This window comes from Talaromyces amestolkiae (assembly GCF_001896365.1).
Source record: "Talaromyces amestolkiae strain CIB chromosome Unknown scaffold17.1, whole genome shotgun sequence".
NCBI classification, from domain to species: Eukaryota; Fungi; Ascomycota; class Eurotiomycetes; order Eurotiales; family Trichocomaceae; genus Talaromyces; species Talaromyces amestolkiae.
Window position 1 is genome coordinate 278,948 of NW_024468053.1, and position 18,002 is coordinate 296,949.

General features: G+C 47.1%; 5 protein-coding genes across 5 annotated transcripts; 1 reads left to right on the forward strand and 4 right to left on the reverse strand.

Moving 5' to 3' along the window:
• Positions 1 to 164: 164 nt before the first annotated feature.
• BHQ10_007897 (uncharacterized protein) lies at positions 165 to 1,541 on the reverse strand (the record flags this gene model as incomplete). The annotated part of the gene is made up of 4 exons (XM_040880642.1): positions 165 to 528; positions 578 to 841; positions 893 to 1,161; positions 1,212 to 1,541. 4 exons carry the CDS (start codon positions 1,539 to 1,541, stop codon positions 165 to 167), a joined length of 1,227 nt encoding a protein of 408 aa, XP_040736400.1.
• Positions 1,542 to 4,274: 2,733 nt separating this feature from the next.
• On the reverse strand, positions 4,275 to 5,644 carry BHQ10_007898 (uncharacterized protein; the record flags this gene model as incomplete). The annotated part of the gene is made up of 2 exons (XM_040880643.1): positions 4,275 to 4,764; positions 5,253 to 5,644. The coding sequence occupies 2 exons, from the start codon at positions 5,642 to 5,644 to the stop codon at positions 4,275 to 4,277; spliced, it is 882 nt and encodes a 293-aa protein (XP_040736401.1).
• A 1,650-nt stretch (positions 5,645 to 7,294) lies between these two features.
• Positions 7,295 to 8,559, forward strand: BHQ10_007899 (uncharacterized protein; the record flags this gene model as incomplete). Its single annotated transcript, XM_040880644.1, has 2 exons — positions 7,295 to 7,689; positions 7,755 to 8,559. 2 exons carry the CDS (start codon positions 7,295 to 7,297, stop codon positions 8,557 to 8,559), a joined length of 1,200 nt encoding a protein of 399 aa, XP_040736402.1.
• Positions 8,560 to 9,460: 901 nt separating this feature from the next.
• BHQ10_007900 (uncharacterized protein) lies at positions 9,461 to 10,774 on the reverse strand (the record flags this gene model as incomplete). Its single annotated transcript, XM_040880647.1, has 5 exons — positions 9,461 to 9,666; positions 9,726 to 10,134; positions 10,190 to 10,308; positions 10,363 to 10,531; positions 10,652 to 10,774. 5 exons carry the CDS (start codon positions 10,772 to 10,774, stop codon positions 9,461 to 9,463), a joined length of 1,026 nt encoding a protein of 341 aa, XP_040736403.1.
• A 3,574-nt stretch (positions 10,775 to 14,348) lies between these two features.
• On the reverse strand, positions 14,349 to 16,896 carry BHQ10_007901 (uncharacterized protein; the record flags this gene model as incomplete). Its single annotated transcript, XM_040880648.1, has 3 exons — positions 14,349 to 15,406; positions 15,469 to 15,610; positions 15,682 to 16,896. 3 exons carry the CDS (start codon positions 16,894 to 16,896, stop codon positions 14,349 to 14,351), a joined length of 2,415 nt encoding a protein of 804 aa, XP_040736404.1.
• Between the last annotated feature and the right edge of the window lie 1,106 nt (positions 16,897 to 18,002).

Sequence of the window (18,002 nt, forward strand, 5' to 3'; positions counted from 1 at the left end):
GTAAGTACAATTTGTTGCTTCCACTCCCTAGGATCGTGGTAAGTTTAATACTTATATTGTGTGTCGGACTGTTAAAGTCCATGATCGGAGTTTGAGTCCGATATCTACTGATACTAAGCAATACTAATCATCTCCAACCCAATGATGCACTTCAGATATACAAGCTAATCAGCATCCAACAATGCAACAGGCGGCTGATCATCAACCTGAATTCCACCACGCTTCTTCTCATCGCTGTCCCAGAACGGCAACTTCCAACCCCCTTCACTCTCCGGCGTCGCAAGCCACAACCTCATCAAATGCCGCCTTGGTGCTGGTGGCGCAAAGTCCTTGTACGCGGTTCGAGCATGTAAAATATGTGTGTTGGCCAAGAATTGGATATCGCCGACTTCGAGGATCATGTGTAGCGAAAGGCGTTGAGCGGTCTCTTCGAGCACGCGCAGGGCTTCTAGTTGTTTGTCTGACAAAGGTGGGATTATGCCCTTGTCAGAGAAGCGAGTGAGTGAGCGGACGAAGTAGGGGTCCCATCTAGACTTGTCAGTATATCTCCCTAAATTCTTGGGGGGAGGGAACGAACTTGAGGTAAACACGGGGATTCTCTTCCGTTCTCTCGAGATAAAATACAGTCGTCTTGATATATTCTTCCTGACCTTTCGACGTCTCCCCCTTTCGATCAAAATACCAATTTGGTTCCGTCAGTGTTTTGAGAACGTCTGGCCGTTCTTTGGCGAGCACATTATAAACGTGGTGAGAGGAGACCAAATCGGATTCTCCGCCTTCCAGCGCGCGAGCAATGCAGAGTAAACCGACGATATCGGAGTCATCTACATGGAAGAATTGACTATTCCTATTAGTCTCTAAAAACCTTTGAAGGCAGAGGGAAAATGCATACCGAGCATTGGTCCTATAAATCCTCACTTGATCGATCTTGGTGGGATCCTCGCCGAGATCCTTGACATGCCCTAAGACATGACCGCGACTATTCTGACTCACAAAGTAGCCGAGATATGTACCGAGGCCCATGTATGCAACGGCCGATTTGTGATTTCCCCATTCCGTGACGGGTAGACCCTTGAAGAGAATGAAGCCTTTGCCATTGAGCAGGTCGTCGCGCAGTTCGTTGTAGAGATATGGTCCGAGAGTGGGGAGGATGAAGTTTTTCTACACTATTAGCTACGTAGTCAATTATCGTCGTGAGGATACAAACGTACCTGGGAGATACCAGTCAACGGAGTACCAGCAGCAATAAACCGATCCGCCGCAGAGCTCAATTCCTCAACCTCAGCGACTGTGAACCGATGAACCCATTTCTCGGGATGGTCTTTGTACTCTTCAGCTTTCCAGACTGTGCGGCCAGTGATCTCGGAAGGGAAATCTTCGAATGGGTGAAGGTGTTCCGGGAGTGGTGCGTGTTGACCAGTTGTTTTGAGCCCGTCGGGGAAGAGATTCAAGTCGATTTTTGGACTTGAGGAGGAATGATCAAGGGAGCTCTGGAGCTCATGGGGAGCTTGAGTGTGATGAGAGCTGAGTGTGGTGGCCATTTTTGATTTTCGTTAAGTAGCGTATAATTGAAAGTAAGTTGAAGTATGTCGATCAGATAGTGATGATTTGACCCCTCATCAATGGATAAGATCTGATCCCAGTCAATATGTCATCGTAGTCAACCTTTGAGAGGGAGCAAAATTCACTGACACGTGTATGTACTTTGAAAATAATCTAATTTCGAATTGACTTTTGTATTATTTTGAAGTCCGGACATATGGCCGGCGTCGATCAATTTATACGTTTGAAGCGCAAGATGTTCCTGGATCCATAGCGTAATCACGCAATTTGGTTCGATTTGATGTCACCATCTGCGATTGCGAATCGTGCCCGCTGAGAGAAGATCATTCTCTAGGGATATGAATTAATCCATCGCACCATCTTACTCTTATGTGAAGTGTTTACCCGACGTCATTTCTCAAACGCCTACTCTGTTGGAGCTCATATCGCACGGCACTCTTCTAACCAAACTCGAATCCGGAAGTCCAGCACTCCATCAACCCTAAAAAAGTTTTTGCTTAAAAAAGTTTTTAGGCCAACTTTTACATGTGAAGCCTAGAATATAAAAGTCGTAGACCGAAAAAGCAAATATTTAGAATCTGAGCACTGATGCAACATGCAAGCCATTTAGATTAGCGGAAATTTTGGCGTGGTAGGGTTAAAGAACCCATACCTCCGGATTGGCCTGGATCTTCATATCTCCATAGTATTTATCCGCTCATGATGATCGATATTTGTATACTTCTGTATACAGTACATAGAGCGCTCTACAATCTCCAAAGTTCTGAAGTTTGCGACGAGCACGCCCTCTGACTTCAACATGCGGAATAAAGCAACGCCGACGATCTACTCTAAAGCCCAAATATCCGCCCTACAACCAGAATCATTTCCTCCCCCAACCCAACCAAACGAGCCCTCAAGAGGCGACATAACATGGCACACACTCTTCTCATCAACCACAACACCCACAAACTCCCTTTCTGCAGGAGTCGCAACTTGCCCTCCTCAAACAGGCCATTTATGTGCCCATCGCCACTCCCAAGCTGAGGTATATTACATCACTCAAGGAAAAGGTATTATGCGGATTGATGGCAAGGAAAATGAAGTTGAAGAGGGGTCCGCGGTGTTTATTCCGGGAGATGCGGAACATAGTATTCGGAATGTTGGGGAGGAGGCTCTCAAGTTCTTTTATGTTTTTGCGACTGATGCGTTCGAGGATGTTGTTTATCGATTTTCGTAAGATTTCCCTTTGGATGGCCAAAACAGTGCATGTACAGACAGTTTAAATCATATGAGATTCTGACACCTAGGTGTATCCAGATAGGTACCTTCTTTTTTTGCGTGCTAAGTATCATTGCATTGCAACCGCAGTTACTCGCCGTAAGCATACCCAACACCACTAATGTCGTACATAAGTAGGCTCGTTCATAGACTCAATGTAGGTTCATGGCCTAGATTTGTACATAAGCACGCATTTCAACTAGATTAGGGGTTGGGGGGATTCGCGCACCAAATTCAACAACAGAATGAGGCCTCGTATGTGAGATTATAAGCCTAAATTTCGTACGTGAGCGCGTGTCAACTGGATTGGAGGATTAGGGAATTCGTGCATCTAGTATAATCCTCAAAGGCCTCGTACATGGGTTTAAATTTGTAGATAAGTGCAAATCAATAGAAATTAGAATTCACACACTAAATTTGAACACCAAATTGAGGCCTCGTATGTGCTTCGGTGCAGCGATACCTCCCTAGCGCGATTGGGGGTGGGAGCGAGAACGGTATCGGCAATAGGGTCAACAACAGTATCAACAAAAGTCTCGTATACGGTGCCTCGTGAGTGCTTCGGCACCGTATTCCGCAGGAGAATATCACCCTGGTGAGCGTCGGGGAAAGCAAGATTGGCGGATTCTCGTACACTGCTCTTGCAATTGATACCTCTGCAGTCCCAATCCCATGTTAGGCATCCAATTGGGCGGTCACTTCTTGTAGGTACGGAGTCTATGACACCTCCATTCACAAGCATATTGTCTTTTTCCGACATGGGAGGTTCGGTATCGAAATAGGGCTCGTACGTATAACATACAATTTGGGGGTCAGAATCAGAGTTCAATGCGTAGGGCGGCGCAACAAGGATTACACATAGGATAACGTATAAATAGGGAGAATATCGAGTATAGGATTCCTTCAGGAGGACAGGCAAAGAAAAAGAATACGTATATTGCCAACTAGGACCTCACATATATAGAAATAAAAAATAATATAAATTTAATCTATCAACTAATCAATGTCGGTTCGTCCAGTGCAAGATCAGCGTAATTAAATTGGGAACAGACTAATCCGACAAGCCGACAAGGTGAGACACAAAAAGGATCTATACTGATTCCTAATTTCTGTCTAATTGCTACAAAAGGGGTTCCCGGGGGTTCGGCAGTATTTAAACAACACGTACATGCTTCGGAATAGGATAACCATACGGTATCCCTGCGCACGTACGGCAGACGCGTAGTTGCTAGTTGCTGGGGGTTATATATCGATATTGATATTGACGTTCCGACACCAACAATTCAAATGCATTGCGTTCCGTAAGGCGAGCTTATTGCATTCTTGCACAACATGGTGATTCGGTCGAGTTCCATTTGTGACGTAATTTTTTGAGTAACCAGATCAACCAACATATCAAAATTTGCCAATATTCACAGTTTTTGTCGGGTTCACATCCTCATAGCTCCACTCTATATAGTGCTACGTTCCTGTCGAAGACGATGCAATTCGCGAACCTCCTCGTCCAAACCCGAAGCCGGCCCATCAACAACAAGAGCCGGTGCTACCTGACTGATTGATAACGGAGCAACCGCTCCAGGATTTATGCCCAACTCCGCCCGCCACAGCACAAGTTGAGCGGAAGAGCTCGCATACACTATCCTTCCCAAACCCGCATATGCATGAGTAGCTGCGCACATCGGGCAATGCTCGCCAGAAGTATAGACCGTGGCAGCAGCGCGCTCCGTTGGTGTCAGATTCTTCTGTGCCCAAATGGCTAGGGTGAACTCCGGGTGCAAGGTCACATCAGCTTCGGTAGTGACTCGATTGCGATCCTCTTTGATGATCTCGCCAGCAGCATTCACTAGCACTGACCCAAATGGCGCGTCACCTGCTTCGAGTGCTTCGCGAGCAAGCTCCACGCAGCGGCGCAAGTAGGCAATATCAGAGCTGGACGGCATACTGCACTGATGTCAGACTTCGTTGCATACGATGGAATGGTTTTTCTTACATTGAATGAATCTCAAATCTACCAACAATCAGATGTTAAATCACGGAGGGATTATGATTGCCGAAAACATGTGTGAAAGATCTTGGAGTGATGTCTTGTACGAACAGCTAGTGTGGGGTAATTCTCTTTGGTCTGGAATTCAAGCACGAGATAAGCCGAGGACTCAAAGTCCAGAATCTCTTTTAATCTTTTCTATAGATTAAAGTGAATTCGGGCCATGCAGATATTGTTCAAAGATTACTTTACTACGCATGGATGCTATAACTACACAGTCTAGGTCTCTTAGACGAAGATAGTCTGGAATGCTGTTGGATACAGCCAATTAGGTACAGCTGAATAGAGTTCAATACAGGATTGTTCTTCAATCATGTTCTTTCGAAGATGATGTGGTTGATATTAGATTTGACCACTCTGAATGTACATGACATGACCTCCTCACTAAGCCCTAACCTCCCCATCCACCGGAAAATTCCTCAACGTAGCATCAGCAAGATTATCCGGCCCCGTACAAAACATCAACTTCGTCTCTTCGCTATCCTGACTCGCCTTCCTGCATACAGCAACCACTTCTTCCAATAAGGATGTTCGCTCGGGATTTCCACGTATACACCAGCCGATCAAGATACCATCCCATTTGCGGGCCTCGATGGTAGACTGGAGATCTTGAAGGGCGGTAGGGATATCGTTCCTGTCAAAGTCAAAAGGGACGTTGTTGAAGCGTGTGAGTTCTTTGGGGTATGGAACCCAGTTTTTGTCGAGGATTCCGCGTAGAGGTTCGCCTCGTAGGAAGCGACTTAAGCTAATGATCAGGATTTGGCGTGGTTGGATCATCTTGTTTGAAAGGGGATCTAAGAAGGTCAAGATCTGCTTGGGAATAACAGATAGATTCCAGAAGATTGGGCGACGATATACAAGTACAGTCTTTGAACGACTTGATCTTGTGGTACAGGGAAGTCTTTAGGTTTTTCTTGAGTCGAGGGAAGCCTGCTTTTATATTGCAATTCACACACTCTCTCTCTCCATGAAAAGCGCTTATCAATCCGGAAACTTTCCGGCACTTTCATTCCTGATTTTATAGAGCCTATAGTCATAGGAATATCAATATCAGCAGAATGAAGTCGTGGACGAGTCTCATGGTGACCCGTCTCCACTTGTCGGCGCCGCTTTTCTATTTGTGATGATGTTGATTTCAGCTTACGCAAGTATCAATTGAAGAGACAACACAATACGACAATGACCGATTCAATTTTGAAAAACTCCGATAATAACCGCGGACAATTTTCCACTACTTTTCTAGTAAAATTGTGGTCCGAATGGAACTTATCGCATTCTTACCATATCCCGATTCGCCCATAGCCCTAACTTCCTCTTTCATCCACCCAAAGGAAAATCTCACGAATACCGATAAACAACATCCTCATATGCACCGTGGCAAAAAAATAAAATAAAAGAAATTGAGAGCTTCCCCAAAATTCCGAATAGGATGCTCCGCATCTCCCGGAATAAACACCGCGGACCCCTCTTCAACTTCATTTTCCTTACCATCGATCCGCATAATAATACCTTTTCGCAGTGTGATGTAATATACCTGAGCTTGGGAGTGGCAATGAATATACCTAGGTGTCAGTATCTCATCTCATTTAGACTGTCTATGCTGTTTTAGCCCTGATTACTTCCCGAACGATGAACACATCCAACTCCGTTGCATATAGTATACAGCAATCTTGCCCCCACTAATGTAGAAGCATGAATATCAAATTATGCTACAAGATATTTCAATCTTGTTATAGAATCCTCGAATAAGAAATCCCAGATCTCATGTAATGCAGGCACGCGACGTATATGTGATTGGATTATTTCCTATTTGAGTAATTACACGTCCTCATTCATCGACCCAGTCGTTGCTTGTCCACATCAAGAGCCTGAGACGACGACTGTTTAAATTGCTACATGAGAGCTTGGCAGTCCAAACTAAAACATTAACTTACTTTACTTTAATCTAAGTCCAGTTACATTTCCCAGATTAGATAAGTTGTGCAGATCTGCTCCACACATTTGCACAGACAACTCATACATTCCAATCAATCGCCGGCACTTAAGTTTCATGCAAGGATCTTCTTCTGCAAATTCAATTTGCATCATTTGCTGTTACAGTAAAACCAAGACTCAAGCGAAACAACTCAAAACCGAATAACCACCGGACACAGTGACAAACCACGTTGCATCAACATGGCCCCAATTCCCTAAACAAGATCAAATCCATGAAGCGATGTTACCCGACTACCCGATCAGGTCGAAAGATGACGATAAACATGTATATGCGGCTGGAATATGGGATGATCTTGTAAATGAGGGGGAGAATGATCTACATTCTCCAACCTGTTTAAATAATTGACCCATGTACCTCTCTATACTTTATTTACTTTTTCTTCTTTCGTCAACTGTAGATACACAACCTCTGCTCACGCGCGACACCAAAAAATGTATCATCTCACAACCCTCCTCGTAGCTTCTCTTTTTACAGCTCCCGCCCTCTGCAAAACGCTGTACATCTCCCACTACGACGGCCACGTCTACACCCTCAACTTCGACGCCTCCAACCCCGATCCCGACAGCAGTCTGACCCTCGTCAACACCCTGCAAACATGCGGCTCAATGCCTAGTTGGCTGGAGCTCGACGCCCCCACAGGACTATTGTATTGTGTCGATGAATCAGGCACGTCGCAAACATCTGGGAATGGGTCGTTGACGGCCCTCGACGTTACGGCGGCGACGGAGCCGGTTGTTATTGCTGAAACGGAGACGTTGGCGGGTGGTGTTGCGAGTGTTATTTATGGAGCGGGTGATGATGAGAAATTCATCGCTATAGCTCATTAGTCCGTTTCCCCCTCTTTCTGCGCTGTTTTTATATATAAATTTTACATGCTAACGGGTAGTGCAGTGAAGGATCATCACTCTCAACCTTCCCCCTCCCACTATCAAACACCAGCACAGCCCTACAAACCTTCCTCTTCAACCTCACAGGCCCCGTGACCGATCCCTCACGCCAGGACGCGCCTCATCCACACGAGGTCTTCCTGGACCCTACAAACTCATACATCCTCAGTCCAGATCTGGGCGCAGACCTAATCCGCATCTTCGCCATCAACTCTTGCGACGGGACTCTGACTGAATGTGATGCCTACTCAACGACACCGGGCGACGGACCGCGGCACGGCGCATTCTCCCAGGACGGCGAGACGTTGTACATAACCAACGAACTCGCGAATACAGTCAGCACGTACACCGTCTCCTACAACACCACCACTACCACCACCACCAACGCCACAAGCGCCTGTGCATTGTCGCTCGACTTACAACAAGAAATCGTCCCTTCGCCATCGGGGACACTACCGGCCTCCTTCGTCGCGGAAATCCGTATTCCCAAAAATAGCACGAATGTCTATGTCTCTGTCCGCGGCGATCAGTCCTTCGCTCCCGATGACTCCGTCGCGTTTCTCGACGGCTCATCAGATGCGTCGGGCACACTGACAGCGAAGAATTTGACGAGTTCGTTCGGCTCGTATCCGCGCACACTCGTCATCAGCGAGGATGGGTCGCTGGTCGCGGTGGGCAATCAGAAGTCGTCTTCTGTCGCGATTGTGGCGCGGGACGGTGAGACGGGGGAGCTGGGTGCGTTGCTGGGTAGTTTGGAGGTTGGGAGTGTTTCGGCGGGGKTGAGTAGTGTTATTTGGGGGTTTGATTGAACTCCTCAAATCAACGATGAAGCGGGAGGAAGAAAGGGACTGAATATATAAGTTCATTCAGATATATACGTGATAAAGCAAAAAACAAAACATAAAAGCAGAAAACCACCTGTACCGATACACCAAGACCGAACCCTAACCAACCTGAAGCTGACAGAGACGTATAAAAAATATGATAAAAGACCAGCTTTCCATATATAGATGCAATATTAAATCCAAAATCCGCATTTTAACATGCCATACCATTGGCATATCAATTGCAAGTAGCAAAAAGTTAAAACAAACGCCTGGGACCATCCTGACATCCTGACCTATGACGTGGTATGGTATGATGTGTATCGTCATGTGCTGCGCCGTTAGTAAGTATTTCCTGCGTCCTATGTGCCGAATGGCGTATCTCATTTAGTCGTGATATCATTATTCTGATAATATGTTCGTCGTGGCAATAGACAATCACCGAAACTCCAGTTGAAAAGCTTTCCATTTCCCTCCGACTGTGCGACATTTCGGACATCCCCGTGGTCCGGGATAGCTGGTTGGTGCCTTGATAGGGCTGTTGATTGGACGCGACATTGACATCGGCGGACTGCTTATAAACATGCCTACGCATTCTCGGCAGACCCCGCAGATACACTCAGTGCAAGCATAGCAGTCCTGCAATGGCCATGCGCGGCTGCAATTAGCACAGTAAATCTGGATGTCGCGGTGTCGGAATGTCGATGGCGTTGGATTTGAAAATCGATGTTGCGGTCGCACGTGGTTGTGCAGGTGGTGGTTCAACGGACTAGAATCGGAATTGACCGAGGATGGAAGCCCGCTCGCTGACATGTGAAAGTTTTTGCCAGAAACTGTCGAAGCAGACTCTAGCGACGGCTCAATTGACGGGAATGGCTCCATGTCGCTATCTCTGCTGCGGTGTAGTTCCAGCGGCGGTGGTGTGAGCGATTTTTGCAATGGAGACTCTGTGTAGGATGAACCTTGAAACGACCGACGAATTGGCGCAAGACTTGACGAGTGCAATGACGGAGGCAGTGAGTTGCGGTTTTTGGTCGACGCAATCGAGGATGTATTGTTGAGCAGCGTTGACATTGACGGAGAATGCGGTACCTACAACGTTAGCATGTAAACACGAGCTAGAAGCAACCAACATACTGGAGTTGTGTCACGATCTTCATCCACTTCTGTGGCCGAGGTAGCGGCTTCTATGAGGTCTTCCCATCGCTTTCCCTGCACCCAGGCAGCGGTTTGTGGCTCAGCCGAAAGAGCTTTCCGGTCTCCAAGACTAGGACGTCGTGCGAACTCCTTTGATCGCGTACGGTCGTGCTTCGGTTTGCGCGCATTCTGGGTAATAGACGACTTTCGTGGCCTCTGAATCTTGCTGTTGTTGCGCTGTAAAGGCGGCAATGTCGATGACCGACCAGGAGGAGAGTGGCTCAAAATCGACGGTAGCAATTCTCGGGGTCGCGATGATTGAAACGGCGGAAGAGGCTCCTGTTTGAAATGATCCCTCAATGGCGGAAGCTCAATTGACGAATGCATGCCGCCTCGTCCTAATTCATTATCGGAGTGTGTATCCTACGACATGAGCTTTATTCGTCGTATAAATATGGGTATGAGTATGGAAACTTACCATGTCGTCCCAATCAGAGGCCAGGCGATGGTGATGCAATTGAGCCAAGGCGACCGCAGCAGTGGCGGCGGCTGGGTGGGCGTCGTCAATGGTGCGAGGGGTAACGGGAGGCGAGGTGTCTAGATAGTCAATTACAGGATCATTTGGCGAATAATATGGGCTTTGTGTATTACCATATTTTTTCGCAGGCGAGGGCGTGGGCTGGGTGTTGAGATGGGCGCGCTGGTCTAGCGGGGTATTGACCATCAGCAGGAAGCTCTCCTCGGTAGCGGGGAGCTTCGGTATGTAGTGGTTCGGGTGCGCCCTGCGGATATGCTCTTGCATCGAGCGATACCGTTTTTCCTAATTCGCGGTAGCTGTTAGTCGATAATCAAGCCAATGCAATGTGACGAGTCGAATTTCATTTCCAAAATTCACGGGTGGTGGTGGTAGGCTATCGATAAGGATCGCGGAGGAGCTCACCCCTAAGCATCTCTTCCGGCAGTTGGAGCCGTCATTGTTCGTCAACGGACACACCACCTCGTTGTTGGCATCCGACACGGAGAAGGAGCTCGTCAGCGAGGTGCGCGGGGGCATGGTCTGCATGTGTGCTTCGTCGTCGTAGTTGTTGCAGAAGGGATTTGTAGTTTGTTAGTTGTATGTCGGTGAAGGTTATTGAGAGGGTCTCGGAAGAAAGGCGGGGGCGTGGAAGTAAGCCGTCAGCGCCGCTCCGTTTCAGAAAGAGTCAGGCAAATCAATCAGCTCAGCTGGAGGTCGTCACGGCCAAATTGAACAGCAAGAGTCGGTGCTGGCAATGTATACATGCTCTTGGAGTCAGTATGTCTATGTATATACGCGAATCACGGTGTATACGAGTCGGTACATGGCCCGGACGAGGAGGGTGTGTAGTAGGAGGAAGGGAAAAAAAAAGAGAAGAGGAAGAAGGAGCAAGAGAGGGAAAGGGAGCAAAGCGGGAGTGTCAGGATGTGACTGGCTGTGTCGTCGCTCGCTGTTTGGTCCGGGGGGCGAAGGAGGGGAATGCAGCTTACTAGCACCGTAAAGTACTTAGAGGTACTAAGAGGTACGTAGAGGTACTTGAGTCTTAGTGGCACTTACTACGAAGAGCAAAGTATCTCGAGGGCCCGGAGCTTAGCTTAGCTTAGCTCAGCTTAGCTTGTGCCGGAGCCGGCCTTTGCGAGCTCGAGCTTCAACCTCTTTCTTTTCTCTGCCGGCACACAGTACTGCTACATAGTATACACTTGGGTATAATTTTTTTTAGCTGAAGAGTAATGCCACTAATTTTCCAGTTCTCAGATTTGCTAGTCATTCTTTACAGACTTTTTTCGCCGCTCGGTGTTACTATGTAGCGTCACCCTCTTTTGGCCTGCTTATCATTGGCTGATGGAGCTTCCCAGCTCTCTTGGTGGGGGTGTGTCAGTGCGAGGCCTTCCTTTTCTTCTCTTTTTTTTTTTTGTAACAAGGCGAAGACAGCCCCTTGCTGTGTAGTATATATAGTATATAGCATAGCATAATATACACTGTTTGGCAGTACATAAATATCTCATGCAAGACACCGCATCTAGCAGAGAGGGGAGCTATTGGGAACAGCAAAGAGGGGAAGCCCAGCCAGGCGGGAGCTGAATGCGGAACATTTCGCTGTGCATGCTCTCTAGTATTGCTAGTGTCATATTGCATGCATTTGATAGGCTGGCGACACAACAGCTCTACGATGTAGCTCGGTCCATCGATTTGATTCCTTTTTAATGGACTGAAAAATTCTCTAGTGCAGGCTTAGAGAAGAACTGGTTGGGTACGAAGTGGCGGCCTGACCTTCCAGGCCGCACTAGCCGGATAGGCGGCTTATCGATACGAGATAGCCGGCTTTCGGAAAAGATAGGCTTCTTCCGACTGTCAGAGAATTAAAAAAAAATTATGACTTGGATTAAAAAGTGATTGTGAAATATGCTATTCATGTGAGAGGACGTGGTTGTTTGATATAAATGGTATGCGAATTTGTAGTTCGGAGCCCGAATTATTGCCGTGTGGGTGCCTTAGAAACCAGGCATCCATATATTTATCCGAGGCTGATGTCACGAACAGGCGTCTGTCTCTTTCTATTTACATCTGAGCTGAACTGCCCATTCAAACTTCTCTGTCAATTGCCCACTGATCTTTTATTTTTATATCAATCGTTGCTCCACCACGGTACCGGATGATCAAAATCCGAATACGTTATCTTATCTAGCCCTATGATGCGCATCCGCCCTTAGGCCGAGAACTCTTTACATGTATGAGGAACATACTCTGATGTTGTAACATCTGCACAGGTAGTGAATCACATATCGACTGTCAACTAGTGATTAACCAGCAGATCCAAGTATAGTTTAGATGAATCAAGTCTACCTTTTCGACGTCCGCACTTATAACATGTATAATAAGGAAAAATGCCAGTCTATGAAAATTACAAAGGAACGTTTGCGCTCCCCGTGCTACTAAGAACGTGAACCAAACATCGTTGCAAATGCCTCACTACTCATCTGCCCCTGAAACGCTCTACTCTCCTTTGTGGCCGTCAAATTGCCGAATGTCTGCTCAACTCCGTCTTGCCGTGCGCCTACTATCCCTTGCATTGCTATAGAGCGGTCTTCCGTCAGCAGATTGCCAAATTTCTGTCCCGTTCTTTTTGCCTCTGTTGCTTCAAGGGTCTGCTTGCAGGTTTCTTGCAGCGTAGAAGATACGTCCGAGTCTATTTCCGACTCGGTGTTTGGTCCTGGCAGGGAAGATTGATTCCGAAGTTGCGTGCTGAGGTCCTTGAGAGCTGTTTCTTGTGTTTTGAAGTGGTCTCCGAGGCGCTCCATGTCTTTGGATGTATGGGATGATAGAATCCTATTCAACGTTAATCAATGACATCCACTATAACAGCGTCGAAAAGCTACGAACAAATTGATTGACCCCAATACCAACACCAACGTCCTCTGACAATCACTCAACTGCTGATTAAATCGATTAATCCTGCCCTCTTTCAAATACACCGAAACCCTATCCCGAACGCTAAATTTTGTGTCGATTGAATGTTTGGTAACATCCGCGACAGCAGCACTAAATCCACTGCAGACATCATGCGTTGATTTGAGTGTCTTGTCGAGGCTGATACCCCGCAAAGTCGATGCGAGAGTAGATGATGTTTGGTTGTTCGCTAACAACTGCTCAAGTGCCGCAAGAGAATCTTCGGTCTGCACGAGAACGCGTTGGGAGTGGGCAATGCTCTGTGGAGCGTCTGTCAAACCTGATATCAGGCTGTAGGTCTGCTTGCAGCTTTGCGCGGCAAGCGTTGCGATCGCTATGACGCTGGCCGTGGCACTCAACGGATCCATGGGACTGTGATATTCGACTTGCGGTGTAACTAATATCAGCTAATCTTCTCAGAAGCTTCCAAAGTTTGAACAGATTCTCTAGGTGAAATAAAGAATTCTTCGGTGAGCATGCATGAGGGCGAAATATGGATCGGAGTCACTGAATGAAATTGGCTGATTGGCGGTTATATAATTGGGCACTAGGTTTTTACCTATGTGACCTACGATACGGACCTGGATATCAGCCACATTAGTCTGCCTTATAGACTTATAACTAAAACGCCAAGTTGTAGATGCGGATGGATTGGTTTGTTGTTGAGGTCGCGGTGGCTGTGTTTAGTGAAAAGCCTAAGAGGACATCCGCGTGCATAGATCTCCTTGATGCCCCCATAAGCCTGGCCGCAGCATTCAATCACCATAGTAATAAAATCTTAGATCATGATTGAAACTTTTGATAAATGTGAGGACACACGTCGAGTGTCGTGTCTATCAGTAACATATCGTTACTCATTGCGCAAATAGCAGCTTACCTCCCATTTACGCAGAGAAACCAGTGCCGAGCAAAGACAGGTATACTTCCCACTTGTTTCAGTCAATCTACGTGGAAGAAGTTGTACGTAGTTCGATTATAGCTACCTACGTTTTGGTTGTAGGGTCTCGCAACCACGCCCATAAATTTAAAATACACTTTCGCCCTATACCAAAGTAAACTGAGCGACAACGATCTATTCCCGAGGTCATATCTCTGTGAGACGTGATTAACACAGGAGCGGCCTTCGCTCGCAATTCGATTTCCTTGGGACCAAGCTGAGGAGACGACTTGAATGCTACGAAAAGCTATGATAAGGCTCTGCGCAATTGACCTCTTGTCTTTGGTCACGCTGTGCTGCGAGGAAAGACCGCAAACTCTCAGAGAAAGAACCGCTTATTCCCCAGCCGAAATCTATCATCACGGGACTCCCAAGATTATCAATACGGCAGCTTGATTCCTTGTACTCCAATCCATCCAGTAATCGTATACCTTGCTTCAGGATTCTCAGCGGAGAGGATGGCTCGCCAATGATGCCAACCCCTGCCATTCGTGCAGAGATTTTAGAGTCGAGGCGAACATATAACTGGACGATTTCATCATCGCAAGGCCGGTCTAGTTGAATGACAGTTGGCTGGCTATCAACATCACCCTCATCATTTTGTGGTCTTTTCGTGCTGTAAGATGGCTCATATTGTGGCACTGAACTGTCGAACTGTGGTTGATCAACTGACTCAGCGCTCATTCTAACACCCTCTCTCCCAGTGTGGTGCATATATGTGCTATACGCCCAGATAGTCAAGGTTGCAGCATAAATCCCAAAAGGCTCCAGCAAGCCTCTGCTGCTGAATCGTCGAGCGTGCCAGAACAAAGCCCCAGCATGGACAAGACTTAGCCTCGCCTTGTATTTGTCAAGCCTTGCCCATTGAATTACATAGTCTTTTGAAGTCTTGTACCCGCTGTAGTCTGGATGCCGAGGAGCTGCAAGTCGTTGTATATGACGGATCGGAACAAGAATTAGTAGTCTTGCGAGATGCAGGTGGAATATAGTGGCGCTTTCCCATCCCCTAGTCCGTGCTACAGTGGCATTTGCGTCCCAATGTAAGATATCTAGGCAATCGCAAGCACAATTACGCCATTTTGATGCCGACTGCACGGCCGACTCTACCTGTGGGTCGCGGTGCTGCTGTTTGGCTGCAGGGGAACAGATGTTCGACTCGGTCTGGTGTTGTATGCCTCCAGTCTCTCTCGTTCGCCGACATATGGCAAATATTAGCATAATTGTGGCGAGATCTCCGAGATTTGGGGGCAACTTTTTCCTCAAGCGAAGAATATCGAGCGCATCTACAAGAGTCACTAGGTTCCGTCATTCGTTAACAATACAGTCTGTCGTCTATTCTAGTCAAGATGAAACTGACCCGATCGATTCTTATCGTTTGTGATCATATCCGCTGGGTCACGATTCCACACTTCCTCATGGCAGGGGAGTGGAGTCTTTGTATCTTTGATTTGCAACAGGGACAGGCCATCAAACTCGTATAGGACAATAGAGTCGAGCAACTAGGAAAGTAAGAAAGTAAGAAAGTTAGATCTACTGACCCTTTACAGTGTTCGATGACGAAACGACGCACCCATATCATCCAGCCTGTTCGGATCCTCGCCTCCTCGTCAAACCAGCGTGCGAAAACGTCTCCTGAATTCGCCGCTTCTATGTCGGGTGCCAGGATTGACTCCACTGCCGAGAGTAGTTTCAACTGATTGCAGGCCTCAATAAGTCTATATCTTTGGTCGAGGGCACGTCTGACGGAGTTTTTCCGGCCAGAGTGAAGTAGGAGAAGGCAGTTCAACAGCCCTGCCTGCACGGTAACAAGATCCAGATCACTCGCTTCAAGAGCGTCCGCGCCAGGAATCCAAGCCTGTTCATTGTCGTCGGATTTCGTTTTGATGAAGCGGTTGCTCACGATTTGATCAAGTAGGTGAGACAGAGAGGTCTCTGAACCCTCATTTCTGTCCTCGTGAGTATATCGTACTCCAACTACTGCAACGGCAAGAAGTAAGATCCAACTCTTGCTTGAAACGAACTGGCGTGGGTTATTTCGGAGGAAAGGATACGTCGCATGGAACCCTTCAAAATATGATTGAACATACTGCTCCATCTCGCTCCGCGTGGGCATATCCAATCCAAGACTTGAAGAGTCGTGCTCAGCTCGAACCTTGCATAAGAGATTGTCGTATACCGTTTCCGGTACAAAGACTTCTTGCGATACTGACGTGAAGCCACTAGCCTCGGATGTTCCTTCTCTCTCTGATGCGGTAGATTGCAACCTACTGCTTCGCCGGCTGAGCCCATTAAACGCCGCTCTCCCCACAGTACCTTCCGCATAATACAGTCCGTCAACTACAGGGGGAGAGCTTACCGGCACATCTCGCGTCCCGCCAGGTTCCAGAGTAGATGAAATCAACTCTGGTGCTGTAGAATGTACTGATGTCGACTGACTAGAACTGTCAAGACTGGGCATCTCGCAGGATTGGGCAAGACTTCTTTCCAATCCAGAGGGGCCCTGAGGTGTGATGCCAGTATTTTCGAATTGCCTTTTCTCCAAAGCCACGTCTTGAGGATACGGCCAATTCCCAGACAGCATGCCGGGGGTCCATTCATTCAATCCTGCGTCTAGGTTGAGACTGTACGGAGCCCAAGGGCCTTCAAAATTTATGTTCACCTCATTCTCTAAAGATGTCAAAGTGTTGTTGAGCTGCGTAGGTAAAGGGAGCCAATCGCCCGCGTGAGTTGTCTCTGTGGCTTCAGAAATGTTTGTCCTGCCAGAAGAGGTACGCAGCGACTGCATTGAAAAACAATTTTTCCGCTTTCGTGACAGAGGATAAACACACTCCAACTGTCGCTGTTTACATCGGTCACAGGGATTTCCCCGCGTGCAACGGACCCTAGCCACCGAGCACGACTTGCAAGCTCTAGCGCTGCTCGCTTCTAGGTCGACTGGCTTTTGCTTGTGCGATTTGATGTGGCGATGAAGGGCATCCGAACGGGAGAAACCCTTCCTGCAATATGGGCACTCGAAGGGTTTCTCCGTGGTGTGGCTGCGAGAATGGCGAGCGAGGTGTTCATGTCGAGTAAAGGTCGCCTGGCACACTCCGCACTGGATGGAATGTGCTAATGAGCCACTCATTTAGACGTCTAATACGCTAGCTACAGCGTCCAGATTATGAATGCGCAAATAGAACTTGCTAAGCACTTGGAGTCGAAATCATCAATATTAGCAGTACATATTATTCCGGCTATTCGGTAAAGTAGAAGTTGAAAGCCGTTGCTACACTAAGGTCACGCCAACAACTTAACTTCTTAGTGGGTAGCACCGCAGCCAATCGACGTAAATTGTTACTACATACTATAATATTTCGCCGTCTTGGTTGGTTTTGCTGATACTAGTACTGTAATTAAATCAATACTTTCCCTCAATTGTCCTAATGTCATCCAGGCACAATACTGCGTAGTAGAGGCTCTACGATGTCCGTTCCGTGTCCGTTCCATATCAAGGATAGTCGTAATATACACTCGTTACCTTGAAACGATAGTAAAATAAGAAGACTCTCATGAAAAGTGCTACAGAAAAAAAGAATCAAATTGATTTTGACGGGCAATTTTACATGAATTTCGGGTCTGGTTGTCATACCTTGGTATAGTTGCTTTTACCTTAAAAGCTACGTTAGTAGAAATAAAGAAGTCAAAGACTAATGAACAATAAGAAGTACAACAGAAGAAAGAGAAGCAAAAGCGCGTCCGAATCCACTAATATCAGCTCCTAGCTGGTCTACTCAGGAATCTTGGAAGGCGCAGGGCTGAGATGTGTCAATATTCAGTTGATCGAAACAGTATACAGAGTTGCTGTGAGCTGCCCATCTGTCCCAGTAAATGGTTCCGTACCTAGCTCAACGC